The sequence below is a fragment of the Pezoporus occidentalis genome, unplaced genomic scaffold, assembly GCF_034315485.1.
Source record: "Pezoporus occidentalis ecotype Australia unplaced genomic scaffold, CSIRO_AGI_Poc_V1 ctg46, whole genome shotgun sequence".
NCBI lineage: Eukaryota > Metazoa > Chordata > Aves > Psittaciformes > Psittacidae > Pezoporus > Pezoporus occidentalis.
The window spans coordinates 5,977,152-5,991,625 of record NW_026915791.1 but is presented as its reverse complement, the minus strand read 5'-3'; the positions used below and the strand labels follow the sequence as shown (position 1 = coordinate 5,991,625).

At 39.6% G+C, this 14,474-nt stretch overlaps 1 protein-coding gene across 6 annotated transcripts in view; it reads right to left on the bottom strand.

Annotated features, from left to right (window-relative positions):
• LOC134172580 (transmembrane protein 263-like) overlaps nt 1–14,474 on the bottom strand; it is a 211,294-nt gene that overhangs the window by 126,975 nt on the left and 69,845 nt on the right. The window contains exon 2 of one of the 6 annotated variants that reach the window (XM_062635791.1): nt 5,836–5,998. The exons of the other annotated variants lie outside the window; for them this stretch is intronic. Within the exon in view, the coding sequence (XP_062491775.1) occupies nt 5,836–5,881 (46 nt within the window). The 5' untranslated portion in view covers nt 5,882–5,998. The remainder of the gene's footprint in view (nt 1–5,835; nt 5,999–14,474) is intronic. 6 annotated transcript variants of the gene reach the window in all.

The following is a 14,474-nucleotide window of genomic DNA, read 5'->3' as shown; positions in this document are numbered from 1 at the left end:
ATGACATCTTGATCTCTGTGGTGATGCCCTTGTTGATGTAACCCAGCATCCTGTTGGCTTTCTTTGCCACAGCAGCACACTGTTCACTCATATTGAGCTTGTTTTCCACCAGGACCCCCAGCTTCCTTTCCACAGAGCTGCTCCTCAGCCGGGTAGACCCCCAGCCTGTGCTGCACTTTTGGATGGTGTTTACCCAGACTTCTTGTACAAGAATTGTACAAGAGTAAAAGACATTACAAAGCACTTGCCCATATCAACAAAATCACAGAATGGTTTAGGTTGGAAAGGACCTTAAGATCACCCAGTTCCAATCCTGTGCTGTGGGCAGGGATGCCTCCCATCAAACCATGTCACCCAAGGCTCTGTCCAACCCGGCCTTGAACACTGCCAGGGATGGAGCATTTACCACTTCTTTGGGCAGTCTATTCCAGTGCCTCACGACTCTCACAGTAAAGAACTTCTAACATCTTTTTTTTGTCTCAAGCAAGCCCCAAGTCATTACTTATAGAGTCTAGATTAAACAACTGTATGACCTGAACTTTAAATTAAAGCCAAATGAGCTTATATACAGCAACATTTCATCAAAAAGACTATCAGCCGTCAATACTGCATGTTAAGCGATGCTAGTGGATCACATATCTGTACCTTTCATCATTTAGTTTTCTAAAGAAATACTAGTTTTGAAAGTCCTAATATGGTCCATAAACAGACCTTCTCTAGTCTGCTGTACTGGATAATCTTCCTTGATTGCCATTTTGGAATATCTCTGAGCTGTGCATCCATCCAATTGCTTTTGCAGGTTCATTTTCAAGTCAGTTTTGCACACACACAAAAAGGCTAATTTAAATGAAGTGTTAGTTTATATGTGTTTGCACATTCAAACGCTGAATGGTACGCTTTATAAGATGACTGAAAACCCACTCCAATAACAGTGCAGAAAGGGCATAAGGGCTTGACATTTCTTCTTAATCTCTTACATAGATTCCAAAACAGGAATAAAAAGGAATAAATATTAAAACCCCTACAAGACTAATGAGCAGCTAATGCTGGGACGTAACACAGAACAGCAGAGAAAGCCGAAATCTTGTACCTACTATATCTAGAAGCTTTTCATATATATAGATGCAATATACTCATGCATATATTGTCTACAGATGCTACATCATAAACCATGAATTGAGGCATTACAAGTAAATTTTTAAATTAGAAAATCTTTTCTTTCAGGGGAAAAAGAAAGCCATTAAATGAACACACTCAGAGTTGGCTTTATTGCTAAAATCAGACAAGACTTTTGCTTCAGGGAACTAATGAATAAGAACTTTCTTGAAGTAAAACAGTGAATGCAAACGCAAGATAAACTGGACAGACTAAACCTCAGAAATAAATTAAAGTGCTGACCCTACTTAAATTCCTTTGTGGTGTGATGGAAGATCTTTTTCTTCTTGGTTATGTAGGTCAAGGTAACTTGGTTTCATTAAAATAAATTGGACTTTTCTTGTTTATATTTAAATCAGGCATTGACACCAGAATCATCTTGTTTTGTAATACTGTCTACACATAACCACCATGTCCCAGAGCAAATACTGTCCTCTTACTAGAATTTCTTAATGAGATTTGCAAGTTTCCCACTTGATTGCTATCTCTGGCTCCTCAAGAGTTCCGTTTTCCCTTCTTTCTCTTTTAACCAAGAAGAAACCCAAGAAACTCAGATACAGGAACCTTCGTCTTTCCTTTTCCATTCATATTTTCCCTTCTGATAACTCACTCTGTTTCCTCTGCTACCCCTTCTTCTAACCTATCCAGGTAACAATAGCTTCAAGCTACCCATACACCTTGTTTCTAGCCTTCACTATACACATCTTCTTTGCTGCCTACAAAGACGTTTTGCCATTCCCTTGCTTGCCCTCAGCTGCTTTCTATTTCTTCAACTCCACCTTTGCCTGATGACATTCATGGGACATCCATTTTAGTGAAGGTACATTAAAACTTTGCTACAGCCAGCTCCTGGAGCCTAATGCTATATCCCCAGCTATTGGCTACACATCAGTCAAAATGCTCCTAAAAGACCTAAGTTAAGGGATAACTGAAGAGGTCTATAGTTTTCTTCAATTATGATAGAATTTACAGAAGCATAGGTGGGTGAATGAGAAAAGCAAGGAATGCCACATCATTATGGGCCAGATAAGGCCTCAAGAAGCTTAGGAGGTGATAGCTACAGTCCTAGGGACAACAGGATGTACTTACAGGTAGCCACACTGCAATGATCACCACCATCTTTTATTCAGGAGATCTTTGTGCAAACAATTCTAGTTTTGTGGATACTCTCTGGGCCATATGGGCATCTACTGTCTGCGCAGATTAAAAGCATCTGAAAGCAAGTGGGTAAATGTGAATTCAAACAAAATCATAAGACATAAAAAGTAACAGCATTTTGTTTGTCTTAAACTCACAAATATTAAAAATGCTTGATCTAACTGTGGACAGATAGAAAAATCATCTAATTAATTTTAATTTCACTCAAACTACATATTTATTGCTTCTTCTAGTCCCATGCTGCAGTGATAATTTCCTGTAAATTGCATAGAGGAGATATCGACTCCCTATTCAGCGAGGATAACTCTTGAGAAGAGATGCATTAGAAAACACACGCATTTTATAGGAAGCAGACAAGTGGAGCTTGCTTCTCTATGAATAGTATTATTTAAAACTGAAGATCTTAAACTATGGCTATTCCTACACCGCAACGGAAACTCTGGATAGATTGTAGCTGAGCTCTTAATGATTCCTTTTCTTTCATTAGCTGTGGGTACGAAGAGTAAGTAAAGGACTGCAAACGTATTCATGATTGTCATTAGCAAAAATGGCACTGTGCAAATCAATTTCCATGGATCCTGCTAGGATGGGCTTTCTAATTAGTCCATCATTAGACAGCAAACTTCTCACCACTTCTCAGACATCAAATAGTCCATCACCCCACCACATCGCCCGAGCTAACAAGGAGAATTTTAATGAAAGCAAGTCAAATTGGCTGCTACCACAGAAAGCACACAATAGGCTTTGCTATTAATCGTTCTCTACTCTCATTTCCATTCTGTATTTTAGTTTCTGTTCTTATAAACCTTTTGGTTTTCACCAATGTTTTTTAACCTCCTGTTACTAAAGAACAGAGCAGCTGCAACGTGGAGGGTGGGGAAAAAAGCACATATAAAACCCAAATAAGGTACAAGCTGAGACTGCTACTGGGTATTTCAGAGCTTTCCATCTTATGATGCTGAAGTGAAATGTCAGCTTGCTGCTTGTGGTTTTAAATGGAAGCAATCCGTGAAAAGCATTTGGCTGACTGGCTCAGCAGTGTGGTTTAGATGAGCTTCCAGCATGGTCATTCTGCTTTACATTGGGCAGATGCTCCATTCCAAATGGTGGGGTTTGGGCTTGAAAAACTTATCAGCAGGCACAAAAAAGGAAACTTCCTCAAGATTCAAAGTGACTTGACAAAAACACACACAAAGGAATGAATAAAAGAATGCCTGACACAAGATGTAAAGCCCCTTTGCAAACTGAGCTGTCATTTTGGTATTTGAGTGGCAACATCAAGTAATTCTACTTTTTTAATTGAGAGGAAAATATTTAAAAGAATAAATTCTACATGGACATATCCCTCATTTAAAATAGCTGCTCCTGCCTGAAGGAAAATCTGCTGCCCTACTGTTCAGGCATAAGTCTGCTCATACCAATTTTCTGTTTCTCTGTATTTCACCTTTTCTTCTTTATTACCAAGGACATTTACATGAAACAGCATTTTTGCTTTTAAGAGTTCATCTGTTCCTGCTGCTTACCCCCTCACCTGAAGTCATAATCCTTCGTTTGTGATGACATAATAATTTCCACTGCACCCAATTGTGATGCCACAAACAGAGGATTATGACTTTAGGTGGGAAATAAACAGCAGGAACAGATGAACACTTAAGAAACAAAGATCCTGTTTTCATGCAAATGTCTTTTGTCATCAAGAACAAGGTTAGAGAAATGCAGAAAATATACGATAAGAGCAAGCAAGCAGAATGGGTACTAAAGAGAAACTCTCTGCGTTTTCCAGGAGGCATTCAGCTGCTCTTTCAAATTAACTTCCTACATAACTAGGAATTTCAAATGCTCCTGAAACGTAGGTAACTTTGTATTTGATTGAATTGCCAACATAATGCCATCTGAATTATTGACGTCTTCTCACCAGAAGGGTTGGTGCACTTTGCCAGGGGGATTCACGAGTGGGGAAAAGAAAAATCATCAGAAACAGGATCAAGGGAGGTTTCTGATGTCAAAGCTCAGCTTTTTTCTGCCCCTTCTTCAAACCCAAAAAATTCCCTTTCAAAATTATCACTATCTGAATAAATATTCAGGTGATGTGAGCAATGGGAGCAAGTAGCAGCGATTTGGGGTTTAATTTAGTTTGGATCAATTCTGTGGATGTTGCACTTATAATCAGAAGGCTGCAACGAATGGTGAAGCTCCCTCTAAATTCAGTCCGAATGCAGCCTGTAAGATGTTTTCTGATAGGACACACCTAACAAAGCAGTGCAAACAGTTTTGCTGTGGTTAATGAATGAACAGGGGAAAAAAAATGAACCTGTGAAGGAGAAAAACATCTGAAATGATCATTCCTCCTGGAATAAAACCAATTCCTAAGCAAACCAATTCAAGAAAAACTATCAAAATTTTCACTATGGACCTTTTGATTTGAAAATCATGTGTTCTAGGAATAAATAGTCAGAATGCGGGCTCAAAAGCATCTTCTATGTCAAAGGAAACAGTTTATGTTAATTCTATTAGTTTTCAGCTCAGTCACTGAATTTAATATGTGGCCAGTCCTAGTGTCTACATTAAGGAATTCAGTGAACTTAATGAGGTTCTCACTGCAAGAGTTTTACGGATACTTTACTTCATAGAATGACGGAATGGTTTGGGTTGGAAGAGACCTTGAAGCTCATCCAGTTCCAACCCCCTGCCATGGGCAGGGACACCTTCCACTAGAGCAGGTTGCTCCAAGCCCCATCCAACCCGGCCTTGAAAGCTGTCAGGGATGGGGCAGCCACAGCTTCTCTGGGCAACCTGTGCCAGAGCCTCAGCACCCTCACAGGGAAGAAATTTGGTCCAAACCAGCTGTGCTAGCATGGTGCAAAACTGATGTGCTTGTAACACCACCACACTGGTGATCAGAACTGCTCTCCTGCTCCATGAGTAGGGGAAACCTTCTTTTCTCTCCAGTAAAAATACCAGAAATGGGAGAGAAGGTAATGGGCGAGATGGAGACAACACATGACACACGGACAGTGCATTTGTGTGTATGCATTCATTTATTTCACTGTAGTAGGGCTTACTGTGAACTGATTTCCCAGCTGGGACTTTTGACCACACAAACCATTCTAGGTTCTCATGTGCAAACCGGTATGCCCGTCTAAAGCCTGGAACACGGCCTGACACACAAGCCAGGAGTGGGAGCAGAATGGGACAAGGTTCTCAGCATGCTGGTAACTCATGTTAAAAGGTCATCTGATGCCCTGAAATAGATTTAACAGACTGAAGCAGTTAACATTAATATTATTTTGCATTTGTTCCTTAATTTTCACTTTTCAAAGACACAGAGACCTTGACTCAGATCCATCCAGCCTAGTTTTAAGCAGTTGCTGAAAGCCCTGAATGAAAGGCTTAATTTCTCTCATCTTCCCACGCAAACAAGACCTCCAGAAGATGATTCACCTCAAGCTCTGAATCACCCTTGTGCCTGCAGCAGGAACAGTCATGTACATTTGTGGGAGAGCAACGTCTACAGGTACATACCACTCTGCTCTCCAGTTATTTCTTTTTCCAGGCAATCTAATTCCATCCCACAAAACTTCTTGCCTGTTCAGCTGTACAAAAGGCAATCTGTGATCTTGCAATGCTAGCAGCAAACTTTTCAGCCTGACACTCCCAGTGTTCAGACAAGCCTTCAATGCAGTCTCTGAGTAGCATGAAAAAAGAAGATTGTCCTGCTATTACATTGTCGGATTTCCTATCACTTTAAGGTCTAATTTCAGATACTATTTTAAATTAATTTAGACAAACTATACCTTTATCTTCTGTTCCTTATTTCATAACATAGATTGTTCAGGTTTTAAAGTAGCATTTTGCTGACTTAATTGAAATTCGGAAAGAAAAGGATCTGAGAAAGAAAGGGATGGGAAGTAAAAACAATTGTTTTAAAGCATGTCTTCTTGAAAATGTGGTTTTTCTTTGTGGTTTTAAACTGCCAGAGGGGAGATTTAGATTAGACATTAGGAAGAAATTCTTCACTATGAGGGTGGTGAGACACTGGCACAGGTTGCTCAGAGAAGCTGTGGCTGCCCCATCCCTGGCAGTGGTCAAGGCCAGGTTGGACAGGGCTTAGAGCAACCTGCTCTAGTGGAAGCGGGTTGGAACTGGATGAGCTTTAAGGTCCCTTCCAACCAAAACCGTTCTGTGACTCTAAAGCTGCTCCTTTAAGCCAGCAAGAGTGCTGGATGAAGCACAGAAATCAACTCTCTAAAAACTGGTCTTTAATAATTAAGTTACATAAATTGAACATAATTACATTATACCAGCTGGGCATGTGCTGTGTGTCTTTGAATGATGAAGTCGGCAGTAAAAAGCAATACAGAATAGATGTTAAGGTAATTTCTATACAATTTTCCACTTACATTAAATGTGCCAAGATATTTAGATTGTAAAAGGGTCTTAAGTAAGTGCAAGAAGTTAGTTTATATTTAAAATTCATTTAATAGATAAATTAAAAAATGAAAAATTAAAAATTAAAACATCTCCTCTCTATTGTCACTTTGATAAAATGGAAAGGAAAAGGGACAATGAAACAATTTCATTCTCAAATTTGCTTGCAGTTTTTGATGTGACCCCAAGCCACAATTCTCAACTCATCACAGAGGAAAATTACCCATTCTTGACAGTCTCTAAAAGTTGGCATTCTTTATAAGGATGATTTTTGCTACTTGATCTTGTACAGAATTGTAGTGAGAAATTTGGAACTAGAAGGATCATTTATACTCGTTTACATACTTGGAAAGACATACACTGTTTACAAAATGGCTCATCCATAAAAACATTTGAGACACATCTGCAGTCCAATATAAACTGCAGGAAGAAGGAAAAACTAAACCCACAAAACCAGAGAGGCACCAGAAATCTTGGAAAGTTATCTAGTCATCTACCCATTGTCCACAGAAGAATCAAGGTTTATGGTTTTCCTGAGAAAAAAACAAGAGCAGATGAGAAAGACATCCAACAATCAACACTCCAGGATAACCTAACCTGCTCCACAACTCATTCTTCCTGTTAGGTGTACTCCCAACCTGAATCTACCTTACTAGACCAGATAGAGCTTTTCAGCACTTCTTCTAGCCACTCTGTATACAGAGTTCAGGTTCCTTTTCTTTCTTCAGTGGCCTTTTAAATGTGTGAAGATTATTTTGAAGATCTCATCTTTGAAGACCCCATCGCCCCTCTCTTTAGCTAACCAGTCCAGATCCTTCAAATGTCAAGTTATCCAAGGCTCATCATCCTCACTGTCCTCTGCATTTCTTCCATCACTTCACCTCCTCCCTGAGCAAGGCTAGAACCAAACACCACACTCCAGTTGAGGGTTTAGGGATTATTCCATGAGTCTTCTTGTATAAACCCTCTGACCTCCTTCTATGCAAGTGCAACACTTTAACTTCAGTGGATTGCAGACTAAATACTAACGTCACATCTTTCTTCTATAAAACTACTCAGTAGCCAGTTATTCTCTACTCTGTGTCTATGCATTTAATGCTCTTTATCAGTCTAGGAAACTGCACTTTTCCTTATAAATCCTCCCAAACCACTTCTCCAACCTGCCAAAATGATAATTCTCACTATGTCCTTCAACATATTTGAAATCCCTCCTAATTTCATATAATTTGCAAATTTAGTAATTATAATCCAGGCGAGAGCATGAAGAACACTAGTGAAAGCACTGAGTATTACTGGTCCAGAACTGACCCTGCAGATTGCATCTCAGAGAGTGAATCAATGGGTACAGCGAGCAAAGTGCTTTTGCACTCTTCATACTGGTCACTCAGCTCTTTCTCAGATATAAATACTACAACAAGAATCTTTGATTTTATTTCCCAAAACAGATCTATAACAGACACTCAAATTGCTCCCAAAATAATACCCAGATACTATTAAACATGTTATTGAAATTTATATTGGCAAAGGGAGCAATCTATGAGCTGCTCACCAGAGGACCACCATCTCAAGCTTTATTAGAGAATGCATGCCTATATACGAGCAGATGTATCCTCACACACAGGGCAATTAAATTGAACTATTACCGAATGTAAGTGTTGAAAATTGACAAGCATCAGAAGAATCCAGTGCTTTAGTCTTTCCATAACCTTTCCAAAACCAGGGATTATGAATAGAAATGCACTATGTTCTTTGTAAATTAACTTTTCTATTCCTTGAGAAACATGAGGACAGGCTTACCTTTGGTTTCCCTATACCTCAAGTGAATCCAGGCATTTGATTACGTCCACAGAAATGAAGTATTTTGACAGCAGTCATCAAGGAGATGTCAAACAAATATTATATATGCATCCATCATTACTCCAGCTCGTTCTGATGTTATTTGACTTTAGAGAAATTGCAAAAATGGAGTCACTTCAGAAGCACCAGCTAAAGTGTATTAACTAATGAGAGGGCTTTACTGAGACAATTCCCTGGTAAAATCTCCTGAAGTAGATGTTTGGTGACCACCTACAGCAGAACCAAATACAGAACAGGGGATACTAACTGCTGGGCAAGTTAAGACTTTCAATCACACTGTTCCTGAGGAAAAATGTCTTTTTACTTATCCTGAAACACTAAAAAACTTACCATTTCTTTTTTTTTCTTTTTTTAAACTCAGGAATGCATCTAACTCATGAAAATTACTAACCTCATGTATTCTTCAGGGTAGTGACAGGTAGGGAAAGACACCTGCTAAAATACAATGGCAATAAAAATGTTAGATGGACACCTGCCTCCCTTAGAAGCCCAATACAGTATTGCTGTAATTTGCTCTCAATAGCTGACCATCAATTAATCTTTTCACAAGTGAGGTTTGTGGCCATAAGCATCTACTGATTTTAAAGTTAAGAATAAAACTAGAGAATAGCCACATGCAGAACACCTTTCAAAAGTGTATCACAAGAAGACCTTTTGCTTTCCACCTTAATCTCTCAAAATTTATGTACTGAGAAAAGCCAAAAGAAAGTCCTTGCTAAATTCAAACCAGCATAAGCGTTGCGGTAACTGCAGCAAAACCTGGCCCTACTGATGCACAGGGAGCTTTTCACCTTAAAGAGGATTTCACACATTCTAGGTTTCTTGAATCGAAAAGGAAATCAATGTTTACCACCCAGAGCAACATATGGAATTAGTTCCCATCCAACCTCTGAAAAGTCATTTATTTTCTATCCCTGAAAGAGCTTTACATCTCAGAAAGTTAAAATACGTTGAGTAAGGCTTCCAAATAATCTTTAATCCTCCATCTCAAAGCCTTCTGTCTACCTCCACAAGCTACATTTGGGTGAATAATAACTTTTCTGAAGGAGAATTGTACATTGTAAAAGCTTGTTTTTAACTGACTAATAAAATTGGAACCATTAAGGAAAGAGGCCTTTGCTTTCAAGGGCCAAACCATTGGAAATTACTTCCCCCTGTAACACCCAATAGAAATTAATTATTTTGTCATTTATAATCAAAATATATAATCAGATAAAAGTCACATGCTACAATTCCTGTCAATGGGAATCAAAAAATCAGGAAAAGATGCAATGTAACTACCACAAATGTACCAGGGAAGCTTACACGCTAATAAAGCTGATGCTGCAAAATCCGTTTGCATTTAGGTCTCTACCCCATGTTACGTTGTCATTTATGAAAGCGAGATGCATCACAAATTTACAAGAAGCCAACAGAGCACTCCAGCTGGATGTAGATACAGGTGACAGAGGAGATCAGAAACATATATTGACCCTTCTGTCAGAGGGCAGGGTCAGGAGGAGGGAAAAGGATTACACCTTGCCATTTTAACTGCATTCATAAAAGCAGAGATTGGAAAACAAACTACTTTGGTGTTTTCCCAATGAATAAAACATTCCAATTCTAGCAGAGTCTTTCCAGCACCACTGTTAAACACTCTGGGGGGAAGCAGACATCAGGTTCTTATACGCTCAGGAGTCACTGAAAGCTGTTCTCTCCCCAGTACCAACACAGCCCTGCTCCTCTATCTAGTTACACATTATGAAAGAAAAACATTATGGATACTAACACACAAGCTTCCCAATGGGCTCAAATCAGAAACTCACCTGATGTTTTACAAGATCAACCCCTATCTCGTCAGGCACTGATGAGCATAACGAAGGCAAGAAACGTTAAGGGATGACAGCGTGAGAGCTACGGCTGCACCATGAGCCCAATGCTTCAGTTCTTGAGTGTAATTTTAATGCAAAAATCTCGACACAATTACTTACATTTAAAATCTCTTCTGTAGAATGTTCTCAAGTTTTTAGCCTACTTCTTAAAATTTAGACAGAAATCCAACAGCTTGAGAAGCTGTAACTTCTTCATTTCATGAATGGAGAGTTCTGGATCTAGAAAGAAAAAACTCTCCAAAATACTCTTCATGTCTACTTCAATGGACTAGACTGCAGTTCCTGTGAAAACTACTGATTTCAATTTAGCATGATCAGATTTATTTGAAGAAATACAGAGATTTATGTTTTAATTTCTAAATCATCTTTAGAACAAGATAGGATGGCAATATTATTGGGGAATGCTGCATTATTAAAACTATAAATCCCTCCAAAATGAAAATAAGTGATATTATTTTCTTCCAGTGCTGAAAATGGTAAAAATGGTTTCCCTAAAGTTCAGCAGAAAATTTAACACCTTATTAAAGTAAGTGGTTTCATTTTAACACCTTATTCAATTAAAGCGTTTTGTTGCTTCTCTGAGGAATAAGGGGCACTCTAAAGACATACCAGTTTGGAAAGCCCATACTCAACTGTTACTCAGCAAAGCAGTCAAATTCATGTCTTACAACCAACAAGTGCACAAGGTACCTTTAACTGGATTTAAATGCTGTCTTCTGAAGCATCCAACTAGCAGGCCTACTTTCCTAAATCATCACGGAAGTGACCCAACAATTAAAAGGTGCTCATATACCACACCAGAAGATGAAATTACAATTTAAGCAGTATTGCTAAATTAAGAATTAAATTGCCCACAAATGAGTGAGGTTTAAGGGCATTTTTCTGCTCAGGGTTTTGTTTGTTTTGCTAACTGCAGGAAGAAAAGCTTTGCTACTACTGAGTTCATTCAGGGCAACACTGTCAGAGCCCAGCATGAGCGTGTTCCTGCGCCTAATTGGAAAAACAATCAATCAACTGCTGCTCCTGCTCAGATTTACAGCAGAATTATTCAGTCTGATTTCCAACAGAAAATAAGAGTACATTATGACTGCCCATCCTCCAACCCCTCATTCTTTCCCACTTCCCTTCCTCCAGCTGCACATCAAGATAACTCCTTTCTCTTTTTTTTTCCTTTTTACATATATATATATGTATGTATATATAAAATAGACTTACTATATATATATCTCCATTCACAGTCTATCACTCATTATTTAGTTCTTTGACGCACTTAAACTTTATGATTATCTTAATTTAATTTCCACAGCCTGGAAAGAGTATGTGTAGTAGCAAGATATCCAACCCTTTGTTTCAGTGGTTCCTGGGAAGTCAAGCTGGGGGAGCAGACAGAACACAGCACAGCCCAGGTCCCATCCACACCCTGAGAAACCCCACTGCACAGGAGGCCACCAGCATGCAGGTCACAGCTTTCTGGGGAAAAGAACAACACGTTTCCGTGTTAGGTCTCTTTCTTGGATGAGATTTACAGTACACACACTTTTTTTCAATGCAGAAAGCAGACATTCATTTGAAAATGGAATGCTTTAAGCAAATGCTTCAGTTTGTGCCAAGGTTAAACTCATCTCTGTTGTGTGACCACTTCAACATGATTTGCAAGCTTGCCTGTGCCTCCAGTGATAAGCTCCAAACACATCCTCACCTTCCTTCCAGCTCCGCTTCAGTGTTTACACTCCCCCTGCTTCGACTGCTGCTTCAGAGCCGCATGGCAAACCTCAGCTCGGCACCCTTTCCTTTCCCTTTACAATGTGTTCCTTTTCCTCCTGCTGGTTGTGATGGCCTTCCTTCCTCAGATTTCCCTTCTGAAAGCAGCCTGCCCCTTTGTTTTCTTCTAACATCCCTATCCTTCCGGCAGCTGAATAAGAAAGCAAAGAAATGGAAGCAATAATGTATCATAATTTAGCAATGGTGCAGCTGGTGCATAGGCTTGAGAGCCCCTATCTGTCACACTTCTAAGGCAAAGATGAAGAGAATATCTTTTCTTGTCACTTTCTCACCCAGCAGGAGAAAAAATACTAATACAGAAAAGGTTCAAAGGCAAGGAGAAAACAAAGACCAATTTCAAAAGGCAGCAAATACCTGTAGTTCTGCTCCCAGCACTGACAGGAGGGAGTTTGCAGCATGAGGAAGAAACACATATCTGCCGACTTTGAGAAGCTATAAAGCAGATTTGTTTCCATTTCTTCTCCATATGATTTGTGGGTGCTCAGTAGGCATCTGTGTGTGCTTCAGGACAGATTTGTAAATGAACAGTGTTTTGACCTTGGTAGCACCCATGCAGACCCAAGCAAAAACTACTCCGCTTTTACTCCAGTGTGTGAGAGGACGTGATCTGCTGTCATCACAATCCTCCCACTCCTGATTTTCATTCTCTCCTCAGAGAGACTATGCACTAATTGCTCAAGCAAGGAGACGGGAAGGTAAGACATCAGCCTGATTTCAGGATGGATATGTAGTACAAAAGCAGCAAAGAAAGATGTGAGTAAATCATGGAAGCTTAAAAAAAGCTGCAGAGAGACAGACCAGCCAGCTGGAATAGCTCAGGAAGAGTGGGAACACAGATGACTCCAGTCTAACCTTGCTGATCCCCTCAAACGCAGGCTCAGGAAGGATTGCAGCCAAACACTTAACAAATCTCCTATCTTGGTTTTGAAAGCAAACTTGCTGTAAGGTAAAATTCTGCTTAATGTTCTGGAATCCACTTTTCCTCCCAAGGGCAGCAGGGCATGGGTTTGAGCAAATGTGTAGAGTAAGGGTATAGAAGGCAGACAAGGCTCCAAGATAACTGGGAAGTTGTCCTTATAGACCGGGCTCCCTGCAGGGAAAGAGCTTGGGAAAGTGGTCCAGGAGAGCTTCTGGCTTCTCCCTTCCCAGCTCTTAAATTCCTTAATGTATTGCAGCCCATCATTTCTGAATATTGTTCCAGGCACCTGTAAAGCCTCATTTGAAATATTTTACCACCCCTCTGGTAATTTACATGCAAAGAAGAAGAGATGAAACAGGGAAAGTTGCAAAGAAAGGTTACAAGAATGATTAGAGTGATGGAGTCTCTTTAATAAAAAGAGAGAGAAGTGACAAGAAATTACAATTACTCCTTTCAAATACGGGTAGGGTGGACAGATGGGAGAAACAGGCAGGCAGAACTATGAACTATTTCAGTCAAAGGACATTGCTTCAGGTGGGAACCAAGTATTATAAAATGGCTGCATCCCAGTTCAGACTGGAAGTCAAAATGCATGAAGAAGCTAGAATGAAACTCTAGAAAGGTTTTCCTGTATTAGGAGGTGGAGAGGGAGCAAGAAACACTTACAGTGTCTGAAGACATCCTGAAAAGCTGTTGAGGAAACAGTGACTGGCTCTCTGAAGAAGGCTTTAAAGAGCACAGCATCAGTTTGTTTTCAGTGGTTTTATTTTCTACAAATACCAAATTCATGTATCCATGAGTCATCTGGAGACTTCAAGACAGAAATCTTCCTCTTCCCGGTCCATTCCTTCTCTCTTTTGAAGCCCTAGAGAGTGGTCAGTTGGGCAGAAAGCTGGGTAGGATGTGTTGCTGTTCTTGGTGCAATTACATGGACAGCAGCTCAAGTGACAGAACCTGCTCATGTTTGATGTTAGATCATTCACAAAAATGTGGAGTGGGAGGAAACACTGCGCCACCACTTCCGAGCTCAGTCAGAACAGTAGGAGATTTTTTGCTTTTGATTTTGCATCCTCTATAACAGGGTATACAGTCTAATCCCTGGGTTAATCTACTAACATTATCTAATTAATACTAGCAAATACACAGGCATAAGACTCTAGTGATACTCTCAAACTCTCTCGTTCTGCTTTATGGCACATTACAGCTGCAACATTTGATCCTTTATTACAGATTATCAATTTATACTACATAGTTAAGATGCACGCTATCACCCATAATATGTGGAGTTCATATTCTGTGTGCAC